This window comes from Mastigoproctus giganteus, chromosome 10 (genome assembly GCF_048544385.1).
Source record: "Mastigoproctus giganteus isolate SK-2022 chromosome 10, ASM4854438v1, whole genome shotgun sequence".
Lineage (NCBI taxonomy): Eukaryota > Metazoa > Arthropoda > Arachnida > Uropygi > Thelyphonidae > Mastigoproctus > Mastigoproctus giganteus.
The window spans coordinates 205,683,261-205,707,126 of record NC_143584.1 but is presented as its reverse complement, the minus strand read 5'-3'; the positions used below and the strand labels follow the sequence as shown (position 1 = coordinate 205,707,126).

The 23,866-nt window shown below is 36.7% G+C and overlaps 1 protein-coding gene across 1 annotated transcript in view; it reads left to right on the top strand.

Moving 5' to 3' along the window:
- Positions 1-21,294, top strand: part of LOC150079806 (sushi, von Willebrand factor type A, EGF and pentraxin domain-containing protein 1-like) — a 216,402-nt gene extending 195,108 nt beyond the window's left edge. The window contains exons 32-34 of the mRNA XM_090383990.1: positions 13,889-14,049; positions 19,205-19,389; positions 21,068-21,294. Coding sequence (XP_090240116.1) covers positions 13,889-14,049; positions 19,205-19,389; positions 21,068-21,255 — 534 coding nt within the window. The 3' untranslated portion in view covers positions 21,256-21,294. The remainder of the gene's footprint in view (positions 1-13,888; positions 14,050-19,204; positions 19,390-21,067) is intronic.
- The last annotated feature ends 2,572 nt before the right edge of the window (positions 21,295-23,866 follow it).

The following is a 23,866-nucleotide window of genomic DNA, read 5'->3' as shown; positions in this document are numbered from 1 at the left end:
TCTATATCACTCCAGATGATTGGAAACAAGAGTGACCTTAACACAGAACCTTGAGGATCCCACTTATAACCTGATCCATCCCAAAGGATGACCCTTTGTTACAACCTTCTGCCTCCTGTCCTTCAGCTGTCCCTCAGTCCACCTTAGAATCTTGCTTTTTTATCCCAATAGACTCCAGCTTTTCCAGTAACCTCCCATTCGAAACTATGCCAAATGCTTTGCTAAGTCCAAGAATATAATGTCATTGCATCATATTAGATTATCACATTGTGATCCATTTAGGATATCAGACTTCTCAAACTGATCTTGTAATACTTTTCTTCACAGACACCATGAACTGAGTCACTGAGGTTAAACTAACTGGTCTGAGGTTAAACTAACTGGTCTGTAGTTAATCATCTGATTTCCCCCCCCCCCCCATATGTATTGGCGAGGTGTCAAGTAAAGACAGAAATATAATGTAGTGTTATTTTTTCAAACTGTGTCAATGCCTACATTGAAATAATATCCTACTTTAATAATTTCCAAGCTTCTTAACTTTAGTTTCAGTTTTGAACCGATCTGTTTATAACAAATAGATTAAAAACCTTTCGGGAGTACTACTGCTTTATTTTTCCTATTTGAAATTAACTTGTGCATCCTACACTATTCAACTATACCCTGTAGGACAAGCGTCATGCTACACCAAATATTAAATTTGCTAAGTCTGAAAGAACAAATAATCTTTTGACCTTTTTGGAGTGAAAAAAAAGCGACACTTTTTTTTTTTTTTTTTTTTTGCTGGCGAGATTCAAATTGCCTAGTTAATACAACAACCTTAATGCCCACAGTACAACAAATTTGTTTTAACATAGAACTGCCTTGGTATTGCACTCATTGTCATCATATGTTCCCTGCTGCTTCGCAGGTCAGTCAGAACCCAATTACCTTTTTTTTTCTTTTTTTTTGGCTTATGCTTCATAAGCTTGCTTTCTTGCATCTTATACCACCACTACTACTAATAATAATGTCTTTGTCCCTAATACCACTTCTTCAGCCCATGAAATCTATCACCTCTCTCAAATCATACATTTCAGTTCTTCTTTTTGATCTCTTGCCCATTGCTTTTCCTTCATTTACATCTGTTAATAACTCTCTCCCCAGTATATGTCCAATTCAATTTTTTCACTTTTCTTTTTTTCTTTTTTATTTCTCCTATTTTCCCTCCTCCACAGAGAACCTTATCCTATCTGTCCATTCCACCCTATCAATCCTCCTCCAGATCCACATCTCAAAAGTTTCTTCTCTTCTAATAACCTGTTTTAGTGCCAGCCTCACAGAGCATGATGCTCCATAACCAACGTTTAATTAACCTTTATCTTAATTTGATATCCACTCTCTGTAATTATCTACTTCCTCTTCTCAAATGCTATCCTATCCATTGCAATTCTAGTTCTAATTTCTTTACTTCTCCCATCACTTGTTAGCACACTGTCAAGAAATCCATATGGATTCATTTGTAATAATAGCCTCATCATCCACTTTAAGTTATTTCCTTTTTATCCCTTCCCACCATAATAACTTTGGCCTTTTAGTGTGGTAAAGGATAGACTGATGTCATCTGTTGTGCAATATGTAACAGACATTCAAAATTATGAAACTGCTAATACTATTAGTCATATTGTGGAAGCAAGTCTTAGGCTTTTGCTGCACCAGCCAAACAAGAAAAAAATAAAATACAATGGATTCCGGTTATTTGGGCCACCAGTTAATTGGGGCAGCTGTTTATTTGGGGAAAATCTTAAAAAAACAAAACCCAATAAAGAAAATAGACAGGGTTTACTTCGCTTAATTGGGACAACATGCGATTGTCTCCGACCGTTCAGTCGGATTTCTGGAGGTCACAACCATAAAACAATAAAAACAATTAGCAGTCACCTGTTTATTGGGCTTTTCTGTTAGTGCAATCTATCATAAACGGATAGTAAACTTGATCTTATTGAATTAGCGATAATACAGACAGCTGGAATTCTGTGGGTTATTATGGTGAAATGTGTTTACACTTCCATGGAATCTTCAATCATATAAAAAAATTTATTTTCGGAATCTTCTCTTCATTTCTATTTTTAAAGCTTCGTAACTTGTTACTCCATTCTCACTTGCACTTACTTTCAATTTGTGTGTGCCGTGTTCTTCATTATTGATTGCTTATCTTTTTTACTGTTTTAAATTTTAACTCCCACCCACAAATGCCAGTGAAGAGAAATGTCAACTAGTTAGTATATACATATTACAGTATGTATTAATTATTCTGATTATCACGTATATTCTTCCGATTTTCACATATCATTTAATTTTTTAATTGGTAAGGTAATAAAGGTAAATTTGTGCTTAATATATCTTTACTTTTATAGCCTGTGGATAATATTCCTCCTATTTTCGCTAATTAGAATTGCTGTTCAGTAGAATTAAAATTCATTTCACAAACATGATCACAATGACTGGCACTTAAAGGCGAGTACAGTGGTCTCAGACAGTTTTTAAATTCTGTACAGTGGAATCAACTGATGATGTTACCAACAGTAAATTCTAAGTGGGAAGCATTCAAGGAATTAATCGTGGATGCTACTAAAAGTTTCATACCTATTAAGAAATATTGTTCAAGGTTTAAGCCTAAATGGTTGTCAAATGAACTAATGAGACTCGTAACAGAGAAGAAAAATGCATGGGATGCATACAAATTAACACGTGACACAGAAGCCTATGATAGCTACAAGTTGATCTGTAACCAAGTTACAAAGGAGGTTAGGCAGGCGAAGGCAGATTACGAGAAATCCTTGGCAAAAGATGCTAAGAAAAACAGCAAGGATTTCTTTACTTATATAAACTCTAAAAGGAAGGGGATGAATCTGATCGGTCCACTTGACATCGATGGTTTCGACTGTTGATGATCCTGCTCAGATAGCAAACAAACTGAATGAGTATTTTGCATCTACATTCACACGTGAGGAATTATGAAGGTTTGAAAATGGCAGAAGGTTATCAAATTGTAGCAGGATACTTAATGATTTTGTAATAACTGAGAGCAAAGTGGAAGAGAAACTGTTGAAGTTAAACGTAAGAAAAGCACCTGGGGTGGATGGGATCTATCCAGTTATATTAAAGGATGCAGCAAAGCAACTAAGCAAACCCTTAGCCATAATTATGAGAGCATCCTTGGACTCAGGGGAGATTCCCACGGACTGGAGATGTGCAAATGTATCCCCAATTCACAAAGGGGGATCGAAGGGTGACACGAGTAATTACAGACCAGTTAGTTTAACTTCTGTTCCAGGTAAAATAATGCAGGATCATCTAGACAAGACTGCAGCAATAATTCAGACACAGCATGGGTTTGTTAAGGGAAAGTCTTGTCTGACAAATTTGATAGGATATTATGATGTGGTTACAAAGGAACTGGATGCAAAAAATAATTCTGATATCATATATTTGGATTTCAGGAAAGCTTTTGACACTGTTGCGCATGGAAGACTATTGTACAAATTGGAGCAGAATGGTATTAAGGGTAAGTTGCTACAATGGATAAAAGGATGGTTAAGTGCGAGAAGACAAGAGGGTGGTAATCAATGGGTGCTGCTCTTCTTGGACTAATGTTATTAGTGGAGTCCCACAGGGTTCGGTGTTGGGTCCACTGTTGTTTTGTATATTTATCAATGATATTGATGAAGGTATATCAGGATTAGTGTCAAAGTTTGCAGATGATACAAAGGTTGGCAGGGTTGTTAATGACAGTAATGGCAGTGTGCTACTGCAACAGGATCTAGATAATTTGGGCAGATGGGCTAAGAAGTGGCAACTGAAGTTTAACCTTGACAAATGCAAAGTACTGCATATGGGTAGAAGTAACCCCAGAGAAACGTACCAACTGTGTGGTACTACACTTAAGGTGGTAGAAAATGAAAGACTTGGGAGTAATTGTGCAGGCACATATGAAGTTTTCTGAGCAATGCAGACAGACTGCCAGGGCAGGTCATGGGGTTTTGTCAATGATATATAGGAATTTTGCTAGCAGGGGTAAAGGAGGTGATTATCCCTCTGTATAAGGCAATGGTCAGGCCACGCCTTGAGTACTGCGTACAGGTCTGGAGGCCTCATTTTAGGAAGGATGTAGATTTACAGAGAAGGGCAACAAGATTGGTGAGTTGAATGAACGGATCCTCTTATCAAGAGAGGCTTAAGTTCTGCAAATTGCAGTGGCTGGAGACTAGGCACCTGCGCGGTGATCTGATTGAGGTATATAAGTTATTATATACCTCAATCAGATCACCCATTCAAGGCCTTATTGGTGTATAAGGCCTTGAATGGGTTCAGCACGCTGAATTCTGATGGGATCCTTCCACTTGTTCAGATTACGAACCTAAGGGGGCATAAATTCAAATTAAGAAAAGACAGATGTAGATTAGATGTGCGGAAATTTGCCTTTAGCCAGCGGGTGGTTAATTGCTGGAAAAAACTTCCATCTGTCGTGGTTGAAGTTGATAGGTTGAATAAATTTAAGGAGGAACTGGACAGGCATTTGGAGGGAATGGTGTGATTTTTTTTTTTTTTTTTTTTTTTGGCTGATGCTGCATAAGCTCATACATTTGCTTTCTTGCATCACATGCCACTACTACTACACATTGTATAGTGAATGGTACTTTACTATGGTGATGTATGTATGTATGTTCCCTGTTTATGGCGACCCCTAGGCATATGCCTATCTCCACCTATTGTCTCTGTGAGGAAATAATCCCTGTTCAATGGGCCTGACATAGTATTAACACACACTACAATACTGCAGTATGTGTTATCCACGTCAGGCCGTTTTGCCACCAGGAAGCAGGTGTCCCTGGACCTCCTGGACAGCCAATTCCCGGTGCACGTTCGACGTCATGTAAAGCCGGGCCTGTTCCAATAGTCTGTGCTATAGCACAAAGTCCCGCATCCACCGGTGGGTGTGCCATACCAGTGGATGCCAGCAAATCCCGCACTCAGGGTGCCCGATTCTGAGTACAAGGGAAAAAAAAAAAAAAAAAACACTTTACTATGGTGAGTCCATCGTAACGTGATTTGATTGTACAGTGAACCAATTGTAAAGTGGGGGTCCTATTTATGTGAAACTTCGGATAATTGGAGCAGCCGCTTAATCGGGCTAAAATCCACTAGTCCAGATGTCTCCCAAATAACCAGAATTGACTATATATATATATATATACACAAATAAAAAATAAATAAATGAAAGTAAAAATAAATGAAACAGATGCCAGTAACATGGAAAACCAGTAGAGTGAAAAGGGTATTGCAGAAGGAACACTCCTAAAATAATTTAGAAAAAGTCAATCTATTAGAAAAAGCAAATTTGCTTTTTTTAAAATTATTTTAGGAGCATTCCTTCTACAGTACCCTTTATTTTTATCCCCCCCTTGCTTTATTATGTATGGGTTTATTTTTACTTTTACTCTACTGGTTTACCATGCTATTAGTCCATTTCATTTATTATAAGCAGCATGTCATGGATAATGCATTACAGCCACTATTGTTATGCTCTAATAATTTTTTTTCTATTTTTTTTTCTCTCTTCTGACATAGTTATAAAGTTTTTAATCTATATAAAGGGGCTCACATCTGGTGAGTATGGGCTTGGCACACCCAGGGTCCTGAGCTGGATATCATTCTCTTTCTTGGCGATTCCCTTCTACTTTTGCCACTCTCTCTCTCTCTCTCTCAGGGTAACTCGGGAATTTTTTTTTTTTGGCTGGTGCAGCATAAGCCTCAGGCTTCTTTGCATCATATAGCTAATCATAACAAATATAAATATATGTATTTATTTATTTAAAAAATTATATTAAATAAATAATAAAGTAAACTACCTAATTGACTCCACCCAGCTGACCTTTGAATTTTCCCAAGCTGGCAACTTCAACTCCCCTTGGTGGTAACTTATTCCAGTATTTAATAACTCACTGGCTAAAGGAAAACTTCCTACAGTCCAGTCTAAACCTCTTCCCCTGTAATTTGAATTTATGACCCCTAGTTCCAGAATAAAGATGAAAATTTCACTCACATTCATTTTACTTTCACTTCTCAAAGCCTCATACACTACTGTCAAGTCTAGTCTCTAAGCTCTGTAACCCACATATTGAAAGTCTTTCATTATATGGTTGCCCCTTTTGCTGATCCACCAGGCATGTTGCCTCTCTTTGGATCCTTTTAAGAAGCTCAATATTTTTTTTTTAGGTGCAATCTCCATACTTGAACACAAGTGTGTTCTTACAATTGCCTTAGACAGATTGTACAATCCTTCCTTATCTCTACATGCAAATGTTCAATAAATTGTTGAAGGACACCATAGATATTCCTTGCCAACTAGCTACACTCTCAGAAAATTTGTCTGATCATGTTGTAACTCCCAAATCCCTTTATTCAACCCCACCAAGTGTTTAAGTTATTTTGGGTTGCTATTCTACAAGTGTAAGAGCCTGCATTTTTCCACATTAATACATACACTCAGTGATCACTGAATTGTGACCACCTACCTAATTCCATGTTGGGCCACCATTTGCACAGATAACAGCTGCTATTTGCTTAAGCATCTACAGCCATGCTGCCTGCAAGGCTTTCCAGTGTCAGAATAGATGAGTTGCATGTAGATACACCTCACTTCCTGTTCCAAAACATTCCACAAGTGTTCAGTTGGATTGAAGTCAGGTGAGTTTAGAGGGGCCAATCAAGATGAGTAATATCTTCACTGTGTTCCTTGAAAATACTCTTGAACAGTGCATTAATGTCTTGGAAGATACTGTTTGTGTCCCGGAAAAAAATCAACATGGCAGGGTCTCCTAGGAGCTGCTGGTAGACCTCACCAGTGAAACATTGGTTCGTATGCACCAGGGATCCTAGTTCTTGCCAGCAAAACATGCCCCATATTAAGCAACCACTGCCACCTGCCTGATAGTGGTCACTATGTACAACGGGTTCATGGACTCTAGTTGCTTATGCCACACATGATGGCATCCTTGCCAACTAGCTACACTCTCAGAAAATTTGTCTGATAATGTTGTAACCCCCAAATCCCTTTATTCAGCCCCACCAAGTGTATAAGTTATTTTGGGTTGCTATTCTCCAAGTGTAAGAGCCTGCATTTTTTCCACATTCATACACTCAGTGATCACTGAATTGTGACCACCTACATAATTCCAGGTTGGGCCATAGAGGTATTCAAACTCCTGACCAGCACACTAATTTCCAACCCTCCATTGTCCAACCAGCATGTTGTTGACACCACAGCATTTGCTGTCGATAATGATCAGCAATGAGATGTCTGTGTGTCTCTGGTTGTCTGCTGTGGAACCTCATATGTCTTGAGTGTGTGCCACATCATTTGGGATATTGTATTGCACCCTTTACTCACAACGAACATCCATGTTGCATAATGCTCTACAGTTCTGTCAGTGGGAGGTGGTTTGACCTGTTCAACACCATTCTTTGTACACCTTAACCACAGTAGGCTGTGAGCAACCAAAAGGACATGCTATTTCCAATATGGAAGCACCCAACACACTAGTACCCACAATCATGCTCTTCTGAAACTCCATTATACAGTGGTACCTTGGTTTGCGAGCATAATTCGTTCTGGAAACATGCTTGTAATCCAAAGCATTCGTAGGCGCCTCCGTAGCCAGGTGGGAAGGAGCAGCAGTGCGTAGCACACGCTTCTTGATTAAACCGAGGTTCGAGCCCGTCACCACCAAATACGGAGGATGCGGAAAAGGTCTGGGAATGACCCCCGCATATCCCGGAGCAATATGGCCTTAGTTGCTAATGCTCCTAAAAACCAAATCACAAACACACAAAGCATTCGCATATCAAAGCGAATTTCCCCATACGAAATAATGGAAACCCAGATGATTTGTTCCAAAACTCAAAATTATTCATATAAAAATGATTAATACAAAATACATATATACCTTTTTATATTTTTAATATTTAAATTTAATATATATAAAGCAATCGAATTTATTAATTATTGGGTAGGACGACTTTCACTGTCACTAACGGAATCACTGCTATCTGTTGACTTTTTCTTTTTGTGCAACTTTAACAAGGAACCTATCCAATGACACTTGCTTTTGCCTCCTTTTGAGGATTTCACAGAAATATGACATTGCATTGTTGTTAAACAGATTCATCGCTCGCACTGCCACGGCCTTACTCGGGTGGTGCTTTTCTACAAAATTTTGCAGTTTCCCACATTTTACACCCCCCCCCAATCTCATTTGAAGAGAGGGATGTCTCCGTTTTTTTTCTCCTCCTCAGACAAGCTCCTCCATAACCTCTTGCTGTTGCTCGTGATGCAGATCCATCAGTTCGTCGGTGATAAACTCCTCGCCATGTTCCTCCACCAGCTCTTGAATGTTGTCCTTATTCACCTCCAGTCCCATGGTCTTCCCCAAGGACACAATTTCATCAACAATTGGCAGCTCCTGTTCATGAGCAAACCCCTCGACGCAATCAGACCAGTTTTCTCCAAGCAGAATTGACGGTTCTCTTGGTGACCCCATCCCAGGCTTTATTGATGATCTTGAGGCAGTTTATGATGCGGAAATGATTTTTACAAAACTCTCAGAGGGTAAGTTCTCAGAGGAAAGGTTAGTTCGTTCGGTTACCTCAAAGCATTGCTGAAATAGTGCCTTGATGTAAAGCTTTTTAAAGTTCGAAATGACCTGCTGATCCATGGGCTAGATTAATGGAGTAGTGTTGGGAGGAAGCAACTTGACCTTAATGAACTCTAATTCTTCCAGTAAGTCGTCCTCAAGGCCTGGAGGATGAGCAGGAGCATTATCCATAACCAGCAAGACTTTGAGTGGCAATTTTTTTTCTAAAAGGTATTTCTTCACTGCAGGACCGAAGACCTCGTTGATCCACTCAACGAACAAGATACGAGTGACCCAAGCCTTGCTGTTGGACCTCCACATAACGTTTAACTGGCTCGTGGGGCTTGACTTTGAAATCACCGCTTGCATTAGCACACAGCAAGAGGGCGAGACTGTCTTTCATGGGCTTGTGACCGAGCATTGCATCCTCTTCTGCTGTAATGTAGGTCCTCTTTACCATCTTTTTCCAAAAAAGCTCTGTCTCATCGCAATTAAAAACTTGCTGCGGCAGGTAACACTCGGAAACCACGAGCTTCTGGAACTCGGCAACGAATGTCTCAGCTGCTTTAACTTCTCCTCTTAAAGTTATCAACCCATCCCGTGCTCGCCTTGACGCCTTCTTTGTTTTCTGTAGACATACCTGGCAGTTTACTTACGAGGTTGGCGTACAAGGCCTTTCCCTTCTCACAGATCAAGTTCTCGGTCACAGTATCACCTGCTAGTTGCTTCTCATTTATCTACACCAAAAGCAACTTTTCTACATCTTCCAGAATACGTGGCCGTTGCTTTGATACTCTTGACTCCTTTTGCTACATCTAGCCCTCTTAGTTCTTCTTTAATACTGTGCAAATCATTGATGTAGACTTCTTATAAAATCTTGTGATGACGGCCACTTGCATACCTTGTTCGTGCTTCCCAATGATTTCCTTCTTAACTTCTACTGTAATCATCTCCTCCTTCTTGCTGCCTTCCTTTTCAACCCTTTTCTTCTTTGGGGCCATTGTCGTAGTACAGTTAATAAAGAACAGTCACTACATTTGGAAGGCACCTCTGTAGCCAGGTGGGAAGGAGCAGCAGTGCATAGTACACACTTCTTGATTAGACCAGGGTTCGAGCCCGTTACCACCAAATACGGAGGATGCAGAAAGGTCAGGGAATGACCACCACATATTCCCAGAGCAATATGGCCTTAGTTGCTAATGCTCCTAAAAACCAAACTACATTTGGACACAAAATAAAAAAAATGCTTTACGCACGTACACATGGTCACAATGCTAGCACGAATGCTGACTATACGAATGAGTATGCCGACTGAGACTGAGCATGCGAGACAATTACCCACAATCCTGAGCAGCTTGTGATCACGTGACGCTCAGCAGACAAAGCATACAGGTAATACTCATATTGCAAGACCTCGCTCGTTTATCAAGTTAAATTTTATTAAAAATTTTTGCTCGTCTTGCAAAACACTCACAGACCAAGTTACTCACAATCCAAGGTATCACTGTATCTTTACTACATCCCATCACTGCTACTTTATCTTTTTGACTTGCACGACCATATGCAAATCACCACTGCACTTAGTGTACAAAGCTATTCAGCTTTTTATACTGTGAGCTATGTGGCATAGTCCATTATGGATGGGGTGGTCACAATTCAATGATCACTGAATGTAGCTGCCACTTTTCTGACCATCTCTGGATCAAGGAATGGCCAAAATTTGAAGATGATGTCAAGATTGACAGAGTAGTTTTACTCTACTAACCTTGAAATAATCTGCAAATTTTGACATCATGCCTTTTATCCCTTTGTCAATGTCATTTTAGAAAGTCAGAAACAGTGGTCCAGTACCATTTCTTGGGAACCCCACTTCGAATTATTTCCTACACCCAGGTCATGAGCCACTGTCAAAATAGCAAAGTTAGTTAAACTTGGCTTTTCTGTTTACAAAACCATATTGCGTTTCCTTCAGAATTCCATTCCCATGTAAATGATCCTGTGTTACAATCTTGATCCTTGCCTCTATGATTTTCTCTACCACTGATGTCAGACTGACCAGTTGGTAGTTACCCACTTCACTCTTAAACCCGCCCTTGTGTATTGGTAATGCATTGGTACTTCTTCAATCCAAGGGACTCTCTCCTGAGTCCATTGATGCCCTCATAATTAACTTGGACCTGTATTGAGCCAGAAGTTTTTCTTATGCACACTGCTTGTTTAGACTTGATACATTACTCAACATTTAACGCAAAATTGCTAATTGTGGCAATCTGCTCTAATCAGAGTCCAGTAAGACCAGAAACAGCTGTCATTGCAATGCCTTTGAATTTTAAATGAATAGATGATTCACCTCTTTTGATGTTATTCAAGTTGCCAACATAATTGTGGGTTGACTTATGGATAATGATATCATTTCTAAAGTGAGCATAAGCCTGTTGCTATCACTGAAGAGAACAGAACGTCCCAAAGATGGCAACAAAGAAAAATATAATGCAGAAAAACAACTATCTAAATTAAGTACAGATTTTTAAAACATTTAAAAGCTTCATTTTGAAATTAAAATACAAGTACAACTTATCTGCCTTGGTTATAATTCTTGTCACAATACCACATTGGTATAATTAAACAATATTATTTGTGCCACTAATGAAATAAGTTATCAATACTTGTGAAAGGGAATACTGTATATAAACACAGCATCCCAGAAATTCTATCCCTATATTATAAAGAATGTTTCTGTTCTTTCAGATTTATTTAGACTTAATTTGCTTCAGCAGGGACCCTTGACACAAATAGACCATTAAGAATGAAAAATAAGAAAGTCAGCAAAGCAATTTAAATTTCAGTCTGAAATTTTAAAACCAACTACATATTGCTTCTTACAAAAGGGCCAAGATATTAGTACGAAAGCTTTCCTGTTCTTGGGATTTCTCAAGATCAGGAAAGGTTGTGTTTTGCTGAATTTATATAGTCCAACATGCTCTGTACAGTATATCTGCAAAATGTGAGTTTACAGGCTGATATGCACATTGTATGGGCTGAAAAGCATGGAATAACTCATTGGCTAACTACAGTCAGTTGAAGAGACCTCCACAAATTCTTCCCTCTGATGGAATTGGAACCCAGACCTTGCCAAACGAATGAAAAGTGGCAAATATGCTATACTCTTGTAAAGGAAAGTTTCCTTATGCACATTCTGAATAAAGAGAATTGTGATTAAAGATTAGTTATGCAAACTGAATTCTTTCATCATCACATGCAGACCAGACTGGCACAATTTTTTTCTGATGAAATAGTGCATCATTTAACTTACCATATTAACAAGTACAACCATTCCTAAGATACAACTGTCACATTATCATCAGTCTAATCTGATGGTTGTATAAGATGAACGTTAAAGCCATAACTGAATGAAATAGTATATTAGGGTTGTTTCATATTGCAGGACATAAAAGTTAATGTAGCCTGCTAACAGATATTGCCTCTTGCTGACTGACCAGTACTAAATATCAAAATCTATTCCAACAAGATGATTTTCCTCCCCATTTCACACTGCCTAGCAATAATATTCTGGATCAAAACCTGCATGGAACACATGCAAAAGAGGCTCTACAAAATGATCTCCTACCTACTGTCTACAACTGCTTCTTAAAAAGAAATGTGTATATTACAAAAAAAAACATGCCGTTGCTATGCTTGGCAACACTCTTTTCACCAAAATGAATATTGTAAACTTGATATGTGATGAAAAGTTATGTCCAAGCATAACAAAACTGTTTAGTTGCTGTTCTATCTGAAATATACAGTATTGAAATATACAGGGTGTTTCAGTTAAACGTTTCAGAACTTCTAAGAGGGGTAGGGTACATCCTGACAACTCGAAATCATATAGCAATGTGGGGTCGGAAATGCTTTCCTGAAGCGGTGTTGTACACAGAAGCACCATAAAGAAAAGAGACCGTAAGTGAGAAATCGTTTTAATAATACATGAAAAGAAGCAAAAGGTACATGGATTAAAGTAAGTGTTCGAAGTTTCTTCCACGGGCTACAATGCACGCCTCACATCTCCGATGCATGGACATCCGAACATTCTGGAATACTCCAGGCAAATTTCGAATTTCTTCGGCAGCTACTGCGATTCTTGCAACCAGCTCCTCAGCATTGTCAACAGGGGTGTCATAAACTAGCGATTTCATATGACCCCAGAAATAAAAATCAAGACATGATAGGTCGGGTGACCGAGCAGGCCAACGCACGGGACCACCACGTCCGATCCACTGTTGACCAAATGTGACATCCAGGTAGTTACGAACATCTCCGCTATAATGGGCAGGGGCTCCATCGTGTTGGAACCACATTGTCTGTTGCGTCGATGCAGAAATCTATTCATCTCTCAAAAGTTGTGGCAATACTTGCTGCAGAAAGATCAAGTAGATAGGTCCGGTTAGACGACACGGTAACAGGTAAGGTCTGATGAGGTGATCTCCCATAATACCGGCCCATACATTGACCGAAAATCGAATCTGTGCTGCACGAAGTCGTATTGCATGCGGGTTCTCGACCACCCAGATATGGTCGTTATGCGTGTTGAAAATTCCTTCCCTTGTGAAGGATGCCTCATCGGAAAACAACACTTCAGCAGGAAAAAGGGGATTTGTAGCACATTTTCCAAGGTACCACTGTGCGAAAGCAATACGAGGTGCATAATCCTCGGTTGCTGTGTCTGAACACGCTGCCTGGAGTATTCCAGAATGTTCGGATGTCCATGCGTCGGAGACGTGAGGCGTGCATTGTAGCCCGTGGAAGAAACTTCGAACACTTACTTTAATCCATGTACCTTTTGCTTCTTTTCATGTATTATTAAAACGATTTCTCACTTACGGTCTCTTTTCTTTATGGTGCTTCTGTGTACAACACCGCTTTAGGAAAGCATTTCCGACCCCACATTGCTATATGATTTCGAGTTGTCAGGATGTACCCTACCCCTCTTAGAAGTTCTGAAACGTTTAACTGAAACACCCTGTATAATTTTATTCATTTAGTTTTAATCCAAACGTATGGTAAAACTTCTGAGATGCCACGTTTTTGAATATACATTTCTAAAAATTGTATCATACATTACCAGTTGCTTCCATTGCATTTTTATCATATTTTTGATTGGTATTTATATTCTTCTTTGCTGTTTCACAAATGAATACTCTGAATTCAATCCATAGGAGTTTGGTCACAGTTGGAAGGTGGACGGATATAAATATTGTGGGCCACAAAAGCAAATAGCCAGCTCTTGGGTTCAGCCAAAAATGCCATTAAAGGGTGCTTGCAAGAGTGCATCTTTCAGCATGCAAAGGAGAGCCCAGAAGGCATGCAGTACATTAAAGTAAGTAATTATAAAATATAAATACTGTAATTCATAAAGTAGGATCTTACTTTTATACAATAAAATGTGTGAAATTTCATACATTTAGAAGATGTTACGCTGATAAGCACACCTCTCATTTGGCATCAGTCTCCAATTTAACAGCTTTACATTTTGTCATGTGTCCACTTCAGAAAATGAAAGAGAAGTATATAGATCCACATACTAAGAAATGCAAAAATTCAAAACTTTAGGCTAACAATCCTCCAGAATATTCCAACAATTTACCATGCAAAGTCAGTATTATCCTTTCATAAAGGTATGCTTTAACTGAATATTAGTATTAATATTATAATAGCTAAATGTTCAAAGTAACATTTTTTCTGCATCTGCCAAAACTTGAAATTCTTCCAAATTTGAAAATTTTGGAATCATCAGAATTTTCAAATTTGGAAGAATTTCAAGATTTGACAGATGCAGAAAAAAATGTTACTTTGAACATTCAGCTATTATAATATTAATACTAATATTCAGTTAAAGCATAACTTTATGAAAGGATAATACTGACTTTGCATGTTAAATTGTTGGAATATCCTGGAGGATTGTTAAAGTTTTGAATTTTTGCACTTCTTAGTATGCAAAGTGTATATACTGTATATCTATTGCTGTTCAAATTTCATAGAATTGTAAGAGTTGTGTACTAACTACAGCGGAAACCAGTTAACACAAAATGAACAGGACCAAGTATTTCTGTTAACCAAATTTAATGTTACAATTTTGGACAACCAATGTCGAAATATGGAGGGAACTGGGCATATTGGTTCATAGAAAATAATTAGTTGACCAGTAGGTACTGCAAAAATCCCAATTCATAGTCATGATAACAAAATTCACCTGCAAACCTTTCTTTCCAACTGGTCTTGCATGCGAGGATGGTAGTGATATCACGGCATTAACCTGATATGCAACCCAACCACAATTTATATGGTCGTATTTTCATAAATATTGGCTACTGATGAAAAAGTTTGAATCATCATAAAATAGTCGCCAGGATGCCACATCTGCGTAAGGTAGTGATAAAATCTTGTGGTGGATATTTTGATGAATCAGTATAGTTGTTAATATTAATCATTGACTTTTTTTTTTTTTTTGCTGCATTTCCAATGCTTAATGAATAAAAAAAATAAAAAATCTTAAAATACTTTGTAGAGTGTTTGTTTTTTTTTTTTTTTTTTTTTTTTTATTAAACCTTACATTGTCAGCTAATTTCAAAATAATTAACAAAACACTTGTGATTCCACACTCTTAGGTGGAAGTGTATATCTTGCATTACGGCATAGAAATGAAATGAGGCTATTTAACTGGCATTATTTAGATTAAGCTCTATTATGTAATACCTCAATGCAAAATAGCTGTTCATATCAATCCAAATACCAATTTTTGAAAAGCACAGGACTGCCCTGCCTTATTTTTTTTAATTTTTTTTTTTTTTTTTTTTTTTACCTGTTGAAAAATCAGTCTCAAAACAAACATTCATTGCTGTTTCATATTTTAAATAAGTGAAAGATTACTTTCTAAGAATACCATTTGTTAAAAGCAATGCAATATCGGGTCAACTTATGGAAATAAAATCTGTTCAGTTGTGAGCATTAAGACCATAGTTGTTTGTTGTTATTTGGTTTTTAGGAGCATTAGCAACTAAGGCCATATTGCTCCAGGATACGCAGTGGTCATTCCCTGACCTTTCTGCATCCTCCGTATTTGGTGGTGACAGGCTCGAACTCTGGTCTAATCAAGAAGTGTGTGCTACGCACTGCTGCTCCTTCCCACCTGGAGGCGCCCTAAGACCATAGCTTTTCCCTGTGCAGTTTAAACTTTGCAAGACAAAACACAAAAGAAAAGGTTACCTTGTGCTTTTCATTAGTTCAACTAAATCAAATGGGATTTAATTCTTTTATTATTTTCAATGGTAAGCTACATTTTATTTGCTAAAGCTTTCTGACCACTTAATTGTTCAACTTCAAATAAAGATTGTAATCCAGAGCCAGATTTGCAGTCTTCAAAACCCAACACACTTCGGCTATGTCGTGCTCTTCATCTACTTAATCCATACAGGTGAAACTCAATACCTGCTGATGGAAGTGTTTGATTGTTCCATTTAAAATCCAGAAACCTTTGTTAGTTGTAGCACTTCTCTGTGTGCCATCTCCTAATGGAGGTTGGCAACCACAACGACAAATGTCTGTCTCTGGTAGCTCTGAACAGCTGCTTGGTGTTCAGTCTGTCCAATGCTTAATGTTATCAAGCCACTATATGTACATCTTCTCCCAGGCTTTCTTCTTCCTTCCATTCTCCTCTCAATAATCAGCCCTGGAACTGCATATTTGTTGTTTCTCATCAGGTGTCCAGGATATGCAGTTCTTTTCTTTATGTCGTTCAGCAATTCATGAGTTTTTCCAATTCTCTGCAGGACACTCACTGGTCACTCTTGCTGTCCATGGTATCATTAACAGTTGTAGTACAAAAAAGTAAAAATGCCGGATTAAGTTAAGCCTAGTCTTGATAATTATATGCACATGCTGAAAAAATTAATTTTAAATTAGTATGCATCCCTCGCATCCAATTGTTGAAATTGTGTGAATTTTGCAATTGGCATTTCTCTTGCTCTCAATATTTAAGAGGATAAAAAAATGTGAAGTGCATGTGTCTAAAGTGCTGCAGAGGAGTTTTATTTTCAAAAAAATAATTAAAATATTTGTTTTTAATATAAAAATGGATTTTTCATGGTTGTGTTCATGAAAGATTAAAAATAATGGTGGTACCTAAAAGTAAACAAATGAAATTTCTTGAAGATTTCTAAGAGGTGACTTTTTACTCCATTAAGAGTGTGTGTGTGTGTACATGAGAGAAACAAAAATCACATAACTATAGCCTTGTATTGTAGTGCACTCAATTGATAAAAATGTAAATTGGCAGAAAATCAAAACTTTAGGTAAATTTTTTGTTGTATAAAATATTATGTTAAAACAAAAAAATAATCAATAATGATAGTTATTAAAAAATTAAATTTATGCTTACGATATTGTATGCATGTGCAAGTATCATACTCAGTTTATTATTAGTCTGTTTTTGAATAGTCTAGAAATCAACAAGTGAAAATGTTAATAAGCAGACTTGGATTACAGTAGCATTTGAAAATTGAATGATAGCCACAAAACCTGAGATATCAAGAAAAATAGGTATTGATGGAATTCTGCCAAATCTTTTGAGGAAGAGTATCATTGTAAAACTAAATTATATTCAATTTAAAAATAAATATGTCTCAATTTTCACAAATCATAATCAGAGTAAAAAACTATGATTATGATTTGTGAACTCTCAAACTGAGTTCAGATCTGAAGACCTTGCTAGCCACCTCATCTGAAGAATATCTTTACTTTAAAGGAATTCAATCAGTTGAGCTCTATGGACAAGAGCATCATTATCCACAAAATTGATTTCAAGGTCTGAAAAACATCAGTCTTGCATAGTTCATAAACACATTGTTCCTTAAAACCTGATCAGTCAAGGTATTTCTCTCAAAGATGAGACTGGTGTGACTGTTCTATCAATGTCCACTGATATGGCTACTATCATATATACTCAATACACAGCATCCCTGTGTCCACTGTCCTTGCTGACTCAGTTGCTTCCACAGTCATTGCAAAATTGAATGGTCACAAATCGCTGCTTCAAAGAGCTTATTCCACAGCTGCCCATATTGAATTGAAACTTGGTGACTGGAAAGGTCACCCAAGTAGGCTAAATTCACTCTCACATGTCTGGAACTAGTTCTGTACAATTCTGGCCTGGTGACATAGCACATTATCCTGTTGGAAGAACTTGCTTGCTTATAGATACACTCAGCCATGAAGGATGTCTGATCAGAAATTTCCAGATAACTTGTCACATCCAAATGTTACTCCACTAGTATCATGGGGGGGGCCCAATGTGCACTACACAAACACTCCCCACACCATTACTTATAAATTACTATTAGTCTTATAAATTTATAAGACCAGATAACATTTTTCCAGTCTTCCACTGACTAGTGTTAGTGTCACTGTAATGGTGCATTGTTTTTTTGCTAATAAGAGAAGAATCCAGTTTCGTCATTAGCTGTGATACCCCATCCTTGACAAGGTAAGGAATTGTTCATTCTGATATTCCTCTAGTTATTACTGTTGTTTTGGGTTATTTGACTGGCTGTGGCCTTTCTCTGTTATCCTGTACAAATCTTGACAGCCTCCATTGGCCCCTCACATGAATGAGCTGTTTCTGACCACAGGATCACCATTGGCTGGATGTTATTTGGACCAGTCTCAATACACTCAGTACACAGTCACACGTGCAAACCCCAACAGGATTGAAGTTTCTGAAATACTCATACTAGCACCAGATGTGTCAGTATGAGTATTTCTACCATTTCACATTCAAAGACACTTAAATGTTCTATCTTGTTATTTTGGTTTTTAGGAGCATTAGCAACAAAGGCCATATTGCTCTGGGGATATGCGGTGGTCATTTCCTGACCTTTCCGTATCCTCCGTATTTGGTGGTCACAGGCTCGAACCCCGGTCTGATCAAGAAGTGTGTACTATGCACTGCTGCTCCTGCCCACCTGGCTACGGCGGCGCCGTTCTATCTTGTGTACCCACCTACTTTATATTGCATGGTGCAAACATAATAATTTAACCCATGCACAGTACTAAGTACTATAGGTTCTAATACCTCTTGTGTTTGGGGTTTTCATTAAAAAAAAATAAATAAATAATAATATTACTGAAAGATCACCCCATTTCATGAAAAGGTCAGATGTACCTAGTAAAATGGCCACTCTGTATACAAAGTATGAAGTGAATATATTTTTTTACTGTTTCTCACTTGGTACTTATCCAATTAGGAGATTGGAATCAAAGAATTCAGGACTTACTGATTTGTTTTTTACTTTTTCTAGGAAGGGGCCAAATGTAATTATGTCTCCCTGGAAGATTTGTTTTACTGTCCCACCCATTCTGTGGCCAACAATCTCACAAGGAGATTACATATGGTTTTTACTACAACTCTTTCAGTGAACTGCAACTTGGATTTAACAGTAATCATGATAACAGCTTACTAAATATAATTTTTCTTTTAGGAAAACTATGTTCCAGAACTGCTACAGGACAGTGAGACCAAATGAATACTATGAACTTTGCTTACAAGATGCCTGCTCTTGTAAGTTTAATGAGCCATGCTATTGTGATGCTCTTCAAGCTTATGCTCTTGAATGTCTTCGGAACAATGTTGCAGTGAAACATTGGGTAGCATCGAATATCTGTGGTGAGTTATTCCAAAAAGCCATCTTTATATTATTATCAAGTTTGTATTACTATTTTGATATTAACTTATGTGAGATGGGAAAGTTTACTGAATACAGATAAAACTGCAATGTGAAAGTACCAATCAAGCTAGATTGCATGTTAGTTATAATATAGATATTCAAGGCAGTGAAAAATAAAAAATGCGACGTACTAATACTCTGTTCCAGAACTTGGAAGGAATGAGTTCATATCAGGTTCCTTTCATGTGAACTTCAAAGTGGCAACAAGTTCATACAGAGTGGATGCCACTTATTGTGATCTGGTATCCAGCTCAACTGATAAAGACACTAACAACCGTACAAACTGTATGAAGAAACAGTGGTAACTAGATACGCAATCTCTCCGAGTTCAAGAACCAATTGAGACGTTACGTAATCACTTCCACTGCACACACAAACTCTAATATGGCAAAAAAACAAAAACAAACATTAATTACAATAAACAACATTTTTTCTATGTATTAGTAGTATATGTCTGATTGGGACTTCTTAAAAGTGAATAAGCAGCATACTCTGTATTTCAAAAACTATTTTGGAACTAAGTTCCTTTCTTACATGAAACTGAATTTTTTTCAGCATTTAAATTCCAGTGCAACAGCAAGTTACTCAGTACTTTATTTTTTTATTCCTGATATATTAACTTTTTTTATTTGATAATCATGTAACAGGGAAATGAAGAATAAATATAAACTAATTTGCAATTTTAAGAAATCAGCAGCTGATGCCCTCACCTCACAGCACCACTCAACAATACCATCAAGTTTAATTTTTTTTAAAAAATTTAAATGGTTGAGTGGATATGTGGCAAGTAGTTAGTTTTATTTCTTGACCACTCAATTTGTTTTTGGAAGACTAAAAATTGATTCCGGGGTTGTCAATGCTGCAAATACAAAGTGAAGAAAGCCATCCAAACAGCAGGATGCTAACAATTTTTTTTTTTTGACTAAAGTACAAGTTATTGGTTAAAAAAAAATAATAATAAATAAATAACTACAGTTAATTCTGGGGTTGTATATGGTTTGTGCCAGTGAAGAATAAGGTGCAGGGTCTGTTTCTACATTCCATACACTTAATCAGGAATGGAGACAGGTTTAAAGCCTTTGTATTATGTTTTGAAAATTATTAAATTTCAGTAAAAACCTTATACAACTCCCATATATGGTAAAAGAGTGCATTTTTTCAATTAATTGTGAAGTTTCAAACTATGGGTCTCCCTTGGCTCACCCTTTGTTATCAAAGGGTGAGCCACACATTACTTGAAGTTTTTTTTTATTTATTAAATTATTAGCAGAATATATATATATACACACACACATAAAGTAACAATATTTTATCTTTGGAATAAGTTTTTCACCCATCCAAAGCTATTTTATGACAATTATTACTTGTATGTATTATTTTAACTTTCCACTTGGAAAGGTTCTTAATAATCACTTTAGTCTATTCTAGGAGAAATTAAAATTGCTGTAGAAATTATGCCTACTATTCAGATCCAAGCACCTATAATATAAAAGATTGTGTGAATAAAAATACTATTTATATAAGCAAGTAATTGTAACAGAATTCTGTGGAAATATGATCAAAATTGCTTTAATCTTTCCAAATATTCTAATCAAACATTTTCCTGTTATTCACTAGAAATGAGGTGCTCAGGAGGAATGCTGTATGATGACTGTGGTCCACCTTGCCCACAGACTTGTGATCAAGACATAAATGATCCCTATTGTTATCTTGATGTATGTGTACCAGGATGTCACTGCCCTGCTGGGAAAGTACTACATCAAGGACAGTGTATTCTGAAAACACAGTGCAATATGTTATCCTAGAGAAAATTTATTTTATAAATTTTCAGTGAACCATGTACTGCAGTGCTATAATAATGGATTGCTATTTAAAATGAACTGATATTATGAATTAGCAACCCAACTAAGTCATATCAATAGTTTTTTTTTTTAATTAAAAATGTTTCATATTTTGTGATAAACAAATTAAAGCAAAGATGTTTCTTTAACAATTATGTAGTAGTAAAAATGAAGATAGCAAGTTTCAATGGCATGTAGCTGCTATTTTTCAGCTACACGCCATTTTTTTACAATAAGATCTCTAGTCATATCAGTTTGAATATCATCTTGAATTCCATTGCTTAATTTCTTAAGTTTAACTTTTAATTTTAACTTGCAGACATCTTTTTTATATATTATCCATTAATATAATCATTAATGGTATAGAAAAAATTTCAAAACTGTTCTTAAAACGCACATAGTATAACAAAGGAAAAATTGATAAGAGCAAAGTAATTTGAATTGATAATAAAAAGATTTCTGTAAATATAAAAAGTTTTTAAATACAGAATGCTAGATTTTAAAAATAAAATTGCAAAAATTAAATTTAATTTTTGTAACTAGTCATTTTTTTAATATAAAAGAAAGATCAGTATTATAAATAAGAGTGCAATAAAACATAATGCAACTATTTGTTTTTATTTCATGCTAACATCATATACTTCATCCTTATTTGTTCAGTTCATGGTCATGCAGTTATGATGTACAGAGTATTTATTTATAAAATGTGAGTTTTATTAAAGAAAACTGTATGATGTCAATAAATAAAAACTGATTTTGAAATAATCAGCAGCTTCTTCTTGAGAGCTTTAATATAACTAATATAATCGACTAGCCAATAAATACTGAATTCTGAATAATCAAATTCAAGATTTTGAGCATGCCATACATTCATTTGATATTTTTGCATAACTTATCACAGATTATGCAGCCTGTGGCTCTAAATTTTAACCCACATGAAGCACAATTTGAAATGGAGTCAGAGGACTTAAAAATCAAGGACATGTGGAGTGCAAGACTAAAATGCCTTAAAACTGAAATTGAGGATTTGGAGAGGCAAAAGGCTGCCCTTGCAATTCTACATAAATGGACAGCAATAGCTGACTTTAAAAAGCAAGACCAAATTGTGTTCGATGCGTGGAGTAGCTTACTGGAGCCGTATACAAATTTGAAAATATTTGCATTTGGACTTCTCTCATTTTTTTGGTTTGACGAATTTCTGTGAGCAAATATTTTCGAACATGAACCAGATTAAAAATAAATCAAGAAACTGTCAGAACAATGTAAGTCTCTCAGCATGTTTAAAGATGAAAATTACAGCATACTCGCCTGACGTTGAGAGACTAGCTCAAGAAGTTCAGCAGCAAAAGTCACATTAATTCGTACCTAATTGGATGTTTGTTACTTTTTTTTTCAGTATTAATAAATATTTCAAAATATATTTTTTTTTAATAAAACACCTTCCCACTATTCCATTTCTTAAAAAACTGCCCCTCCTCCCAGCTTGAGATGAGGTACACTCTTCAGATTCTTTTTTTTCCCCCCCTTTAATTAGATCAAAAATGGCTCTTCACTCAAAAAAGGTTTCTGACCCCTGCTATGATCACTTTTAGGACCAGCAGAAATGTGCATGGCATCATGGTCAATCATTAAAATTCTATTATTTACAGGAGCTCCCCGACTTATGTAAGGATTGCGTTCCACAGAATGCTACACAAGTCGGAATTTCCCCCATGCTTGTGCAGCACTCGCTGAATTGATTGAATCAAAAAAGAAATGTTCAACAAACATGTAAAAAGAATTATTGTATTTATTCAATTTTTTATCTCATGCGCAGGAAAAATTACAAAAGCATGCAATTTAAAAAAATTTCAAAATTATAAAATTACAAAAAAAGAGAAGAGACAGGCATAATGTCAGTAAGTTTTACCTCTCAAGCATCATTGCCAGAATCGACGTCTTCAGTTGATAAGTACGCTGAGGGCTGTGGAGATTTTGAAGGGTTCGGCAGCTCAACCTTATGAAAGAACATTAATGGATGTCTGTATGGTGGCTTTTTCTTTTCATCGTAGATTCTTTGTAGCAAGCAAGCATATCATTCACCCCTCTGTTAACTTTTAAGAATCGTTCGTTGTTAGGATCCATCTTCTCAAACCTCGCCATTGCCAATGCAATTTCACGAAATGCCATTGCCATCTCTCTGGTGATGAAGCGTCTCTGCTCCTCATTTGGTTCTTGAGCTTCACCAGCATTTTCTTCTTTCCCTATCACTGCCTGCAACTCAATAAGTTCTTTGTTAGATAATTCCTTCTCTTCTTTCTCTAACTCTTCCACGTCTTTGGCATCAACCTCCAACCTTTACAATCTTATCTGTAATCTCTTCATATGATTCGTCTTTTTCAAATCCTTCGAAGCCTTTAAAAAGTACCACGGGCATATTTTCTTCTATGCGCCATTTAAACAACTTTTAGTTATTTCCGTCCAGGCCTAATTAATGTTTAAGTTGGCATGGTAAAATACTGTAAGATTTCCAAAAGTCTCTTAACGTAAAATTTTTCTCATCGTCTACTGCAGACAATGCCTGAGCAAATGTTGT